We start from the raw sequence: 14,867 nt of genomic DNA on the forward strand, positions 1-14,867 counted from the left end.
ATCTTGTAATAACACACCTCCTAACCCAATTCCACTAGCATCACATTCAAGCTCAAAAGTCTTCTTAAAATCGGGAAGTTGGAGTAAAGGAGCATGTGTCAACTTATCTTTCAACACCATGAAGGCTTCTTCCTGTGCGGTACCCCAAACAAAAGGCACATCCTTCTTTGTAAGCTCATTGAGAGGTGCAGCAATGGTGCTAAAATCTCTCACAAAACGCCTATAGAAACCAACGAGTCCAAGAAAACTCCTCACTAGTGTGACCGTTTTGGGCTGCGGCCAACTCTCAATAGCTTCAATCTTGGCTTTACCAACTTCAATTCCCTGTGGAGTAACAACATAGCCAAGAAAAGATACTCGGTCGGTGCAAAAGGTGCACTTTCCAAGGTTACCAAACAAACATGCATCACATAGAGCAATAAAAATAGCACGTAAATGTTCCAAATGTTCTTCCAAAGATTTGCTATAAATCAGTATATCATAAAAATAGACTACCACAAATCATCCAATGGAAGCACGTAAAACTTCGTTCATTAGTCTCATGAAAGTACTAGGTGCATTAGTTAACCCAAAAGGCATGACTAACCACTCATATAAACCAAACTTAGTTTTAAATGATGTTTTCCATTCATCTCCTAATTTCATATGAATTTGATGGTATCCACTACGCAAATCAACTTTGGAGAATATTGTAGAACCACTCAATTCATCAAGCATATCATCTAGCCCAGGAATAGGATGATGATAATGAATGTAATATTATTAATGCCTCTACAATCAACACACATACGTGACGTACCATCCTTTTTTGGCACTAGTATAATAGGAACTGCACAAGGACTAAGAGATTCACGTATATAACCTTTGTCAAGCACCTCCTGTACTTGACGCATAATCTCCTTCGTCTCCTCTAGATTGGTACGGTATGCCGCACAGTTTGGCAGCGAAGCACCGGGAATTAAGTCAATCTGATGCTCAATCCTTCGAATAGGTGGTAATCCCGATGGCAAGTCTTGTGGAAAGACGTCAGCGAACTCCTGCAAAATGTTAGTAACAGCAGGAGGCAAAGAGGAAGGCACGTCCTCGAATGAAAATAATGCCTCTTTGCACACAAAAGCATAGCAAATAGATTTGCTAAAATCTAGCTCATCCATATCAGATTTGGTGGCAAGTAAACATGCACTTTTCAATTTAATTTCAGAAGCAACACTAGATGGTTTATTATCAGGCTTCATTTGTTGCTCAAATTCTTTTGCCACAATCTGATTTTCACTCTTTTTTTCTCCTGTTTTGCTATATTAGCTCTATTAATATCATCTTTCAAAATGGATTCAGGAGACATAGGAAGCAAAGTAATATGTTTATCCTTATGAACAAGAGTATACTGATTGTTTCTACCATGGTGTACATAATTTTTATCAAATTGCCATGGTCTACCAAGTAATAAGGAACAAGCTTGCATGGGTACCACATCACAATCAACATAATCAACATATATAGAGATACTAAAATGCACACGAACAGTACGTGTTACCTTAACCTTGCCGTTGTTATTGAACCATTGGATATAGTAAGGATGTGGATGTGGTCTTGTGGTGAGAGATAGCTTCTCCACCATCTCCATGCTAGCCAAGTTGTTGCAGCTCCCTCCATCTATGATGACGCGAACAGAACGTTCCTTCACAACTCCATTTGTATGGAGCAAATTATGCCTCTGATTTTGCTCTGCTTGTGTGACTTGCACACTCAAAACACGTTGAGCAACTAAAAATTCATACTTGTCAGTGTCTTCAGGAGCCATGTATTGCGTCTCATTTTCAGAATGATCCCCACCGTGTTCTTCACGTTTAATAAGAGCCAAAGTCTCCTCATCATAGACACTAGCGGACTCATAACCACCATCCTCAGTAGCAATCATCACACGCTGAGATTTGCATTTTCTTGCATAATGACCTCTTCCCTTACAACGACGACAAATAATATCACTTGTGTGTCCTGTTGATGCCATGGAAGAAGAAGAGCTCTGTACAAGCCCGACAGGTGTGCTCTTGGTAGATAGTGGTAGTTGTGCCTGCTTTCTTGTATCACGACTGGAGGTGGCAGCTGATGGAGGTGCCGATGCAGTAGAATGTGTGGAAGTAGAGGATGCACGCGGTGTCCATGAGGAAGGTCGACCTACAGAAAATTTAGTTCGTGCCAATACCTGTCGATCCTGCACTTCACGTTCAGCTTTACAAGCAAGATGGAATAAACGAGTGATATTATTATACTCCTTATACTCTAGAATGGTCTGAATCTCTCTATTTAATCCACCCATAAAACATGCAAGCATAGCTTCATTATCCTCAACAATACCACATCTAATCATGCCAGTTTGTAATTCCTGACAATATTCCTCTACAGAATTTTTTCCTTGTCTTAAACACTGCAATTTTTGAAGTAATTCACGTTGATAATATGGTGGAACCCAATGAGTACGCATAGCAGTTCTCAAAGCAGCCCAAGTAGTTGGAATATTATTCGGATATAATCTACGATGTTCAGACCACCACACACAAGCAAAACTAGTGAAAGCACAAAGTGCAGCAGCAACACGTCTCTCCTCGGGATATTCTAAACATGTAAAACGTTGTTCGGTTTCTAACTCCCAAGTAAGATATATATCAGGAACGTATCTACCCTCAAATGGTGGAGTATTCAATTTCAGTTTAGGGAGATGGTCATGATCTCGTACCTGAGGGGGAGCCCTACCATTGCGATTATTTGCATGTGGACGACCTGGTGGTTGCACATAGTTCTGATTTTGATCAACCTCATCCTCGTAATCTCCCGCGTAATCATCATCCTCCTCATCAGCAGCAGGAGCCACAGAAGTATCAACACCAGCACTAACAGTTTGGCCAGGCTCAAGAGGGACACGGCTCGCTCGGCAGAGGGTTGTTTCGCGACGTGGAGGTAGTCATCGTCGTCGTCGTCGTCGTCGTCGTTGTTGTTGTTGTTGTTGTTGTTGTTATTGTTGTTGTTGTTGTTGTTGTTGTTGTTGTTGTTGTTGTTGTTGTTGTTGTTGTTGTTGTTGTTGTTGTTGTTGTTGTTGTTGCTGCTGCTGCTGCAGAGGTGCGGCAGGTGCAGCCGGTGGTGGTTGTGGAAGACGCGCAAGCAGTTCACTAAATTTGTTATCGAGCTTTGTTTCGAACGTCTTCTCAAGGCTAGTTATCTTATCCATGGCCTCTTCAAAATTGTTCAGCACATATTGCACCTGTTCAGTCATCATTTGCTGAAATTTATCATGCAACTCTTTATTCATCATGTTCTCCCAGTCAGTCTCATCGACTTGTGATCCTGCCATGGTTGGCAGCAATAGAAACACACAAGAATATGATCCTACAGACTACTAGAAAATGGTGGTGGTGGGGCGTCACAAATCCTTCAAGCAAATCTCAAATTCTTACCAGTTCTTACCCAACAGCAGGCGGTGATCGGCAACCGTTATAGTCAAAACTCTCAAAGCTTGGATAGAGCGATTACCAGGGAGAGTCAAACGCATGACGTAGATGTATGTGGAGCTAGGAAGGCTTATAATATGGTAGCAAAAAGGGTCAGCAATAATCAATTTAGAGATGCAAAGTTGAATAAACGCTCAACAACGGTACTATGCTGGTCCTAGGCTAGACCGTACTAGAGACGCGAGCCTACAACATGAACAAAATCACGGCGCGACACGTAAAGAAGGGAAAAGCACACTCTGAATTTTTTTGCGCTCCTTTTTTTTTGCGAAAAATCACTATAATGGCGAGTGTCTCAAAACTCTTCCCAAGTGAAACTAACAGGGCAGGCACGAAATTGTTTTGACAATTTTTTTTTGGAAATCAGGGCAGCGACGATGAAAAAGTGCGACAAAAAATCACTATGATGGCGAGTGTCTCAAAAGACCCAGAAAAGCCTAAAACAGGATAGGGAAAAATATTTTCGCCTGCCAAAATTTTGGCCTAAAAACTGCCCGGGGGTGTCGAGACTTTTTTTCTGAGACCTACTCAGGCAAGGAAACACGAAACAGAAAATAGATGGATCTCGAAAACAAACCTAATATGAAAAGAACTCGGATTGGTGGTGGATATATGATGGTAAGATATGGCAGCGGTGGTGGTATATGGTAGCGGTGGTGGTATATGAATACGGATTGGTGGTGGTATATGGATACGGATTGGTGAGGGTATATGGATATGGATCGGTGGTGGATAAGCGGTGGTGGTAGATGGCAGGGGCGATGATGATGGTGCGACGGCGGCATGACAACTTATGACCAGAACTTGAAACTCTAAAAGACTAGACGCTAAGACCAGCAACTAGACACGACGATGCAACCGCAAATTCAACAAAGCAAAAACCCTAAAAAGATTATGCAAAGGCTCAGATTGGTTCAGATATGATGGATTAACCCTAATTTTTTTTCGTGGCTTTTTCGTGGACTGTAGGTATGAAGAACAGACTCGATCTAAACTTCGAAAAATTGTAAAATCTCACCGAGCAACCTGGAAATCTGATACCACTTGATAGAGGCAAAGGTGTCCCGTTTTTTGATGAGATGGTGATTATCGTTTTGGAGGAGTAGACTTTCACGATCCGACTATGAACGTGCGAGGACGTCGCCCTTAGCAATCGCTAAACCAACTCCGAGAGGTTATTGACCACGCCGTAGCATGATCAACCTGACCACGAGGGTCTGTTTCCTGCGAGCAAACGAAGAACAAGCAAGAAACTGAGATTGCAATCTAGATATTGCGAATATAAGAGGAAAGCTTTATTAATGAAGGTGAGGTTCTGTGATGCCTTTGTCTGGTCGTTGAACACAAACAAAGTACGCGAAGTTGCAGCTATGACAAACTTTTAATCTAAACAAAATCCAAAGTCTAAACGACGCCCTAAGGGTTGTATATATGGAGGAAGAGGGGGGAATTTCGTGGCCCTTGGAGGAGGGGTCCGGGACCAACCCTAACTCTTGTTTCCCCATACATACGGACTCTAAAAACAGCCTATACTCAAGTATTTCGAACTTACATGGGCCTGGCCCAATAATCAGGTGACGCAACACCTATAATAGCCTCTGGATGAAATTTATGAAGTGGCATCTTGTATATTCGTCCAAGGCTTCACGCACTCATTATGGTGGTTTCAAAGTCCTGAAATCATCACTTGTAACTCCGTTCTTGTTCCCCTTGCGCATGCCATCATCTCCATGCTTGATCTTGCTCCAATGATCATCCTTCTTGTCCAAGCTAGGCCCTTCATTTGTAAGCAAGACAAATGTATCCAATTTAGGCAGCATCATATTCTCACGAACATTAGAATCATTACCAAGAAACGAAAGTACCTGGTAATTTAATTGGCATGCGCGAGCTCTAGTAATTGGTCCTGTATATGTATTAGTAGGGGCTGTGGGTGTAATTTTGTTAGTGATGTCCTCATCACTAACTCATTAGTCACTTTGCTTGCAAGGCTTCTTATGATGTGCATTACCAAGAGGGCCCAGAGGTACCTCTCCGATACTTGGAGTGACAAATCCTAATCTCGATCTATGCCAACCCAACAAACACCTTCAGAGATACCTGTAGAGCATCTTTATAATCACCCAGTTATGTTGTGACGTTTGATAGCACACAAGGCATTCCTCCGGTATCCGGGAGTTGCATAATCTCATAGTCGAAGGAATATGTATTTGACATGAAGAAAGCAATAGCAATAAAACTGAACGATTAATATGCTAAGATAACAGACAGGTCTTGTTCATCACATCATTCTCCTAATGATGTGATCCCATTCATCAAATGACAACACATGTCTATGGTTAGGAAACTTAACCATCTTTGATTAACAAGCTAGTATAGTAGGGGCTTACTAGTGACACAGTGTTTTGTCTATGTATCCACACATGTATCAAGTTTCTGGTTAATACAATTCTAGTATGAATAATAAACATTTATCATGATATAAAGAAATATAAAGACAACTTTATTATTGCCTCTAGGGCATATTTTCTTCATTTTCGACCCAAATTTAAGACTGATTTGGGTCCGGAGTGGCCACAAAGCAGACTTTTTTGTGTCCTCTTCGTCCGTCTCCGCCCGCTGCACGTCCTTGTGGCCACCCGCCATGCACCCACCCATCATTTATCTCTCTCTCACACTGGCCCACCACTTGCCCACCCACCGAGTCGCTCCGCCGAATGCCAACCACGTCACCGCCGCACGCCGGAGAAGTGCACAGCCGCGCCGTCAGAGATCTGCACCGCCACGCCTCTAGGAGGTGGGCCGCCACTCCTGCCTCGTCTCGCCAGCGTGCGGCTCGAGCTCGACTGCCGACGTGCTCCTCCGCACTCGCCCTGCTGCGCCTCCCCTCCTCGTCGATGCTGTTCTATTTTTCTCTGCCCTGCCTCCGCGTTGGAGGTCGCGTGCCCGCCGCCTCCCGCTCGCTCGTTGGAGCCCTGGAGCTCGTGCCCCCTGCCAGCGGAGTGTTGTAGCTCGTGCGCCCAGCCGCCATGCTGGTCGCGCTAGCCGTGCCACCCCTGTCGTGCCGCGCCGAACCGCGCTCGCCCTACCTCGTCTCGCGACCATGGTCGTGCCGTCTTCGCTCGCGCGTTGGAGCTCGCCGCGCCCAGCCGCCGTGCCGAGCCGCGCTCGCCCTACCTCGTCTCGCGCCCCCGCGTGCCGTCTCGCTCGCGTGCCTCTGCATTGGAGCTCGTGCGCCCGGCCACTTCCGCGTTGTAGCTCGACCGCCGGCCTCGCCTCGCGCCTAGCCGGTGTTGCTGGAGCAGGTGTCACGGCCACCAGGCGCCCCTCGTACGCACTCGCGTCGATGCAGCTCGTCCCGGCCATGGTCAACGTGCACCGGCGTCATTCCTCGCCGCGAGCTCTCCTGCACGCTACGTGTTCGACGAAATGTCGGGACAGACATGCACAAAATGTCACTTCAATTTTTTTTCCTATAAAATTCCTCCAAGAGCATCCTTGTATGACGGCCACAGACAAACTCAGTCTCCAAAGCCGTTGGACGGATCGTTGCCACGACGAATGCGCCGCGCACGAATTAAAAGGCCACAGCGATGCGGATAGGCACCACCGCTCGCTCCGGGGCCCACGCGTGTCAGTGGCCTGACGCCGCCGCCGAAGCACACCCCGGCAAGCAACCAGCCGTGGCGCCGCCAGCCTCCGTCATCCCACGGCGGAGGCCGTTGTGCACCCCGCGCGCTTCATTCCGAAGCCACCGGCGGGTCGCCTCCGGCCTCGCCTACTTAAGGCCGCAGCCTCCGGGTCTCCCTGCACCCCGCACTCACTCCTCGACCTGCGCTGCCTGGTGAGGACCCTCCTCGAACTGCGATCTTTTTCTTTGCTTCTGGCCCTGTTTGTTTACTCCTTCGGTTCTTGATTTCGTAGATGAGTTGTTCGATGAAATGGCCAATACAAGAGAATTGCTCCATGTCTGTGCTTTCGTTCGACCAGTGATAGGACCATTTGAATTCAGCTCCCATTTCCTGTCTAAAAACAAGTGTTTAGTTGTATAATCTGTAAATAAATGCCTTTTAATTCTTAAACTTCATGCTCTACAAATAGTATAGAGTGGCAAGTTATTTGGTTAAGTTGTATAGATAGGTGTTGTTTTGGACATGCCAACTGACCCTGGCAGGACTCCATGGCCAGGGTCGGCCTTATTGTCGTTTTATAATTTGGTGGTGACATGTTTGAGTAGTTTGTTCTTATAATTTCCATCAAAAGACGTGATTGGCATTGCATAATGTATCCTGATTTGTTATCTGTTCAAACTGACAGATTGGTTAGTCGTTAGAACTTGGAGCGTATGGGTTCCAAAGAAACGCTCTGTCGTACCCGTACTATTCTCTGCTTCTTGCTTCTCTTCTGCGTGAGCTGCAAATGTTCGGCATCAGAATTTGAGATCACACAAGTGGCAAGCCTTGGTGTTGATGCCTCATCGCACCTTGCTCGAAAGATCCCTGATACGCTGTTTGGAATATTTTTTGAGGTGAGAAAAGTGATGCAGATCTTGTTAGTTCATCTTTTTCTCGTGGCACTTTGCAGGCATCTCTAGGTTCACTGCATTCACAGAATAATCCATCTGTACCAATTATGTTCCATCAGGTTCTCACTTCAACTGGATTGACTAATAATGTAGGAGATCAACCATGCAGGAGCTGGTGGAATATGGGCAGAGCTTGTTAGTAATAGAGGTACTTAAATACTTCTCAATTCTAATACACAACACTTGAAGTAAAACTGACATGTGGCAACATTCCTATCCAATCCAGTCCATTTGAACATCTGAACTTAAACAGGGAACTATATCTGTTGACAAAGGAAAGTATATAGAATAAATTTAGAAGAGCTACCCTTAAATATTATTGTCTGAAGGTTACAATTCCCTATTGACCTATTCTTCATGATGAATTCAACTCTACTTTACCACAACATCTTCAAGTCAGTCATGACTATTGTCCAATTACGGAAATTCCATCTTACACATCCTGAATAAACCAATAGGCATTCACTTAAGTTGCTGTTGATTTTCAAGGTCTAGAATAACTTGGTTTTCCTATGATCCAGGTTTTGAAGCTGGAGGCCCCCATACTCCATCAAATATTGAACCATGGTCCATCATTGGAGATGACTCTTCCATATTTGTGGGAACAGACCGCACGTCATGTTTCAGGCGAAACAAGGTTGCTCTAAGAATGGAGGTTCTCTGTGATAACTGCCCAGCTGTCGGTGTTGGCATTTACAACCCTGGGTTCTGGGGCATGGTATGAGTTTACGTCGATCATAGGTTGATTAATCATAGCATACTGCTGTTACTTCGCGTTTTTTCCTCATGAAACCAGAATTAACTAGCACCATGCATGTTGTGTGTAGCTTTCAGGTAATGTTAGCTTTCAATCTGTCGTGTTTGTCAAAATTTTGTGCACATTATGTAATATACTGCATTTTCATTTGTTTGCTTTCCAATAATGCCATCATAATTATCATTCCAATCTCCAGAACATAGAGGATGGGAAGACCTACAATCTAGTTATGCATGCCAAGTCACCAGAAATGATAGAAATGACAGTTTCACTAACAAGCTCTGACGGATTACGAGTTCTGGCTTCAGCTGCCATACGGTTAGCATCTTCTCTCTCAAATTTGGACATCATGACGAGTAAATTTGACTATTAGCAACACTAGTGGAGGTATGTGTACGCCAGAGAGGGCCACTGTACCCCCAGCCTTTGAAAGAGAAATAATTGTGAAGGAAAAAACATATTTGGAGGGCTTAGATGGAAAAATAATAATAGTGTTTTGCCCCCTCCGATCTTCAGATTTGCCTTTTGCCACCCCTCCCACCCCCCGAAGTACTTCTCTAGCTGTGCCACTGATTAACAGTAAGGAAAGGTTTGCACTTCTGCAGAGTACTCGGCCGATCGAATTGGATAAAATTGGACCAGAAGTTGGTTGCTCAAGGAACAGACAGAACCTCAAGACTTCAAATAACAGCTAAGACAAAGGGAGTTGTATGGCTTGATCAAGTATCACTCATGCCTTCGGATACATACAACGTAAATCATACTTTTGTTGTCAATATTGATACTCAGAATATTAGTACATCTCAAGTAAAGCTATACTGGAATTTAATCTTGTTAAAACTTAGAAACTTCAACTTAATTTTTTTTAAATCATTGTAGTATATGAATATACCAGTGGTGCATATGTTTATCTGAGAGTTTGACATACCAAATTTCTCTGTACTCTCAGGGGCACGGTTTCCGCACAGAACTCATATCCATGCTTTTGGATTTAAAACCCCGGTTCTTGAGATTCCCTGGTTTGTTGAAACTGCTTCTGATTGAAAAAATCGAATTCGTGATGTTTGCACATACATTATTCAGACATATGTGGGATTATTGACTAGATCACATGCAACTATTGTAGGAGGTTGCTTTGTTGAAGGCAGTTGGTTAAGAAACGCATTCAGATGGAGGGACTCTATAGGTCCATGGGAAGAGAGGCCTGGACACTATGGGGATGTCTGGAATTACTGGACGGATGATGGCCTCGGATATTATGAGTTTCTTCAGGTGCTTGTTTACAACGTTTCACCCTTTCCTTTTCTGTTATTACCTTTAATTATATATAACTTTTGAAATCTATATAAAAGCTTTCTGAAGACCTCGGTGCTGCCCCAGTCTGGGTATTCAACAATGGTAATTATTACTAGATATCTTATATCTTTGATCACTACTGTTTCCCTCCTTACTTACGAAAGTTCTTCCTTAATTATCAGGAATCAGCCACCATGATGAAGTTGATACTACTGCTATTGCTCCTTTCGTAAAGGTATGTCCTGAAGTTTGAACTCCCAACTAATTTTCTAGCAGAGCGGACCAATACATTTTCTTTTCTGGGCATATCTGAAGATTAGAAACCTTATTACTCTGAACCTAACAGGAGAAATATGTATGATGAGTCTGCTCGAGTGGCCTAAAATAGTAAAATTCTTTTTTCTTGCTGATCAATATTGGAACAGAGATGGTGTTGGTCTTATTTCTTTAGTTTCTTATTAACATAGCTGAGAAATAGAGATGATATTGAACACAAAGTTAATTGTACGTTTCTCTGAATAGTGAATAGTATCACACTCATCAAGAGATTCCAATTTCGTTTGCAGGCTTAGGTAGTTGTCATAACTCACCATTTAGGTTCATTATTATGGAACTGTTGTTATCATCTGCTCTACAGGATATACTGGACAGTCTAGAATTTGCAAGGGGGAGTGCAGAATCAACATGGGGTTCTGTTAGAGCTGCAATGGGGCATCCTGAACCATTCCCAGTCAAATATGTTGCAATCGGAAATGAAGATTGTGGGAAAGAAAATTACCGTGGTAAAATTTCAACTGCATTCATTCCACACTTGAAGTCTTTTTTGTGGTAATCTGCACACTTAATGCCCTGTGCACAATATTAAGATGTACAATCAAGGAGCAGGAAGCATAGCTGGACCATGATATATCTACTAAAATAAATAACATATGTAATCGAAGGAAAACAATATGTGATTTCGTGATTGCGTGCGGAGAGTCACATTTGTGCATATGAAAAATCACAAGAATATATTAACATGCAAGGTGCATCATGTACATAATTCAAATTTGTCCGACCTACCCATATAAGCTAACGATCTCATTTGATAATCAACCATTCAACTTTCTGTCAAGCATTTCCAAGTATGCGGAAGAGAGGGATATCAAGTCAAAGTTTTTGATGAGGCAATGTTTCTCATTCTAGTATTTTATCAGGCTGAGCAGTGCCTATAGATATCAAATAGAAATCCCTTAAACTTAAGAGAATATGTACTCATCATCTGAGTGGTCTGATTGCGGGAAGAAGAATTTGCATCCATCTGATAATGGGGAGACTACTGTCCAGTGTATTCTGGTAGATAGCAATGATCGCGTTTCTAAGGTCCCAAGGTTTAGATTCAGTGCAGGTGATTCATTCCAACGCTGACCAGACACTGATATTGTGGATTAATGCTCGTATTTTAAGAGCATTCTGTACCCGAGATAAACCGATATGTTCCCAACAGCTAAGAAAACACGAAAGTAGTTATCTGCCCCTTAATTATTTTGGTTGATTTTGCATGTAAAGTGTTTCTATCTTACCATAACTCCCTGTTGTAGTGTATAAATTTTACTTGAACTATAGAGAACCACCGGTTACAACTATTTACTACTGATATGATGTCTTTAGATACATGACATTCTCTAATTCTATTGAACAGGTAACTACCTTAAGTTCTACAATGCTATAAGAGAGGCCTATCCAGACATTCAGATGATTTCAAACTGTGATGGTTCATCTGGACCACTTGACCATCCTGCTGATCTATATGATTTCCATGTACGCTACTTGCTACCAGATCTGTTTGCCTTTCTTGTTGTATAGATACTATAATTCTACCTCACCAAGGTCGAGCACTCAAGTTTTTCTTCTTTTTAGGTCTATACCGGTTCCAGGGCACTATTTTCCATGAAGAATACATTTGACAATACCTCTCGTAGTGGGCCCAAGGTATGCCTTAGTTGTCATTGCTTTGTGGACCTTTTTATGTTGCAGAAAGATGCCTGTGAAACAGCCTTGCAAAGGCTCTTGTTTTCATGGTACTACCTTTTATATGAATTCACAACTTGCTCATATTTTTCAAGGGGCGTTCCTAGGATAGCCTAGCTTGTTGACGTACGCTTACTGTAAAATGGTTCTCTTGTTCTTAATATTAGTTATGTAACACTCCATGTTTGTTTAGGTTTATTATCAGTTCACCTAAAATGGTTGAACTAGACACCCAGTTGCTATGGATGTTTTACCAGGTCCTATATGCAACCGAAATCCAAAATCAGCCATGTAGGAGAAAAGCCACCACTTCTAGCATCAAGTGCTGAACATAGGCTAAATTAGGCCAGGGGAGGGGGGGGGGGGGTCATACAGTTCTGCCGACTACACCTAAATATGTTATGCAATTTGCCAATGTAAGTTCATTGATGAATATCATGAGGATGAGTAAGAAGGATATTGACCGCGTGATGTTTTCATATGTTGTGGAGAAATCTTGGGAATTTGATGCATTCTCTTACTTATTTACATCACTGTAGATGCCTTGGGTGTTGGCATCGCCTCATCCTGGTTAGCCACACTAAGCATCTTTGTGAATCTAATTTTGGGTGCAGGCTTTTGTTAGCGAGTATGCTGTTACAGGAAACGATGCCGGCAGAGGAAGTCTTCTTGCTTCATTGGCAGAGGCCGCTTTCCTTACTGGGCTGGAGAAGAATAGGTAATTCTCCTTCAAAATATTTTTTATTTGGCACTTTGTTGTTGGGTGATTTGCACCTGAGTTTCATGGATAAAAGTTTGACACTACGTTTCCTCATCGAGTCTACCTAATGGAGATTTATTGCATTCTACTAGCAACAATGAAGTGATGTTTACTTTTGAGTTACCTGACCATTCGCTTCTTTTCTTACAGTGATGTTGTTCATATGGCAAGCTATGCACCGCTCTTCATAAATGATAACGACCGCACGTTAGTTATCAATCGCGGCTTGCTCTTTCTTCAACATTTCGCATGTTCATGTTGATTATTTTAGAACTGCGATAATTACATTTGAACGTGACAATCAGGTGGAACCCAGACGCTATCGTCTTCAACTCCTGGCAGCAATATGGAACTCCCAGTTACTGGATGCAGAAGTTTTTCCGTGAATCAAGCGGCGCTACAATCCATCCCATCACAATCAGTTCAAGCTACTCTGGTTCGCTGGCAGCATCCGTGATCACGTGGCATGATGACGAGAACAGCTTCCTGAGAGTTAAGGCAAGTAAAATCTTTTCGCATCCTAGACGTAGCCGATATCTGGACGGAGTTGTACTGATCTCGGAAGCTCATGCATTTGCAGGTTGTGAACTTTGGGCCAGATGCCGTGAGCCTTACATTCTCGGCAACTGGGCTCCAGGGCAGCATCAATGCGCTCGGATCCACCGCCACTGTTCTCACATCTGGCAGTGTAATGGACGAGAACTCCTTCGCTAACCCAAACAAGGTATCACACCGATCTCTGCTCGCATTCAGATCAAATGCGTCGCAAAGTGTAGATCCCGTTGCCCGATATGATATGATTGAAGGCATGGCAATTGCAAATGCTGTTGTCTGTTTGTTCTGGTCAGCTCATCTGAAGCAGCCAATGCGCTTTGCGTTTGACAATGATGAACGATGCAGGTTGTGCCGGTGACGATCGAGTTGCGTAACGCCTCGGAGGAGATGGAGGTGACGCTGCCTCCCCACTCTCTCAGTGCATTCGACCTGGCGCTGGCGCAGTCCAGGCTTGTAGCGGAGATGTGAAGCGAATGACACGGCGTTGGAGAATAAGAGAACGATGGGCAGGGCAAAGCACCGGCAACAGCGAGCGGAGAGGGGTCAGTGCGCGCGCTTGTGTCCTGATAAAGCACTGTATCATGTGTGTATGGTGGTGTGGCATGAAGGAAATACTGGCGTAAATAAAAATCACGTCAGGCTTGTTTTCTTTTCTTTTCTGAAAGCACATTTTCAGTTTTTCTTGGTGAAGGTAAAAGGAAAGGTTTGTCTCTTGGGAAAAGCTTGGCTTCCGCCGCCTTGTCCGTGTGACGTGTCCCCTTCGGGGCTCACCTAGCATTATCTTTTACAGTTTTGCAACTGAGCCCTTGTTGCGGTTTTTACACCGCAACAACTCGTATGTTGTAGGATCTGGATCTAGATCCTTCGAGGGCAATTACCTCCCGTGTTACTCCTAAGCTTCCGTTCTTCCTACATTATTTATGTTGCAAAAATCCTTCCGCAACATCATCCATGTTGAAAAAGGCGAGCACACAAAAAGAACTGCAACACTTGAATGTTTCTTTGTTGCAATAATGAGGATGGGGTTAAGACCGGTGGTTGGACCAGATCTAACGGCTGTTGAGGAGGTGTATTTTTTCAGATTATCCACTAGCGTATGCGTAGTTGGCTTCAGCTGGAAATCACACGCGGGCGTCCGCCGTCTCATCCATGTGACGCGTGTCCCCGGGGCACACCTAGCATTATCTTTTATGATTTTTGCAATCGAGCCCTTGTTGCAGTTTTTCACCGCAACAACTCATATGTTGCAGGATTTGGATCGGTATCCCTCGGTGAGTCATTTTGTCAAAATCCTCTCATCACAGAAAAGTTGACAGAATGGCACAACTTTCATTGACCTTTGTCTTATTTTCAACATGGACCCGTAAACTGCCCATGGTTCGGACGCATTTGGTACCCTAT

At 43.6% G+C, this 14,867-nt stretch overlaps 1 protein-coding gene across 2 annotated transcripts; it reads left to right on the top strand.

Annotated features, from left to right (window-relative positions):
• Positions 1-7,050: 7,050 nt before the first annotated feature.
• Positions 7,051-14,197, top strand: LOC123120439 (alpha-L-arabinofuranosidase 1). Of its 2 annotated transcripts, XM_044540434.1 has the most exons (18): positions 7,051-7,347; positions 7,821-8,031; positions 8,182-8,236; positions 8,610-8,806; positions 9,042-9,163; positions 9,451-9,598; positions 9,795-9,864; positions 9,972-10,117; positions 10,198-10,243; positions 10,324-10,376; positions 10,779-10,923; positions 11,823-11,941; positions 12,041-12,112; positions 12,766-12,869; positions 13,062-13,118; positions 13,217-13,409; positions 13,492-13,635; positions 13,812-14,197. In XM_044540434.1, the coding sequence occupies exons 2-18, from the start codon at positions 7,849-7,851 to the stop codon at positions 13,932-13,934; spliced, it is 1,977 nt and encodes a 658-aa protein (XP_044396369.1). In that variant the 5' UTR covers positions 7,051-7,347; positions 7,821-7,848; the 3' UTR covers positions 13,935-14,197. The 2 variants fall into 2 exon arrangements, with proteins under 2 accessions (XP_044396369.1, XP_044396370.1); XM_044540435.1 differs by lacking the exon at positions 7,051-7,347 and having other exon boundaries at positions 8,148-8,236.
• Positions 14,198-14,867: the final 670 nt, after the last annotated feature.

This window comes from Triticum aestivum, chromosome 5D, assembly GCF_018294505.1.
Source record: "Triticum aestivum cultivar Chinese Spring chromosome 5D, IWGSC CS RefSeq v2.1, whole genome shotgun sequence".
Lineage (NCBI taxonomy): Eukaryota > Viridiplantae > Streptophyta > Magnoliopsida > Poales > Poaceae > Triticum > Triticum aestivum.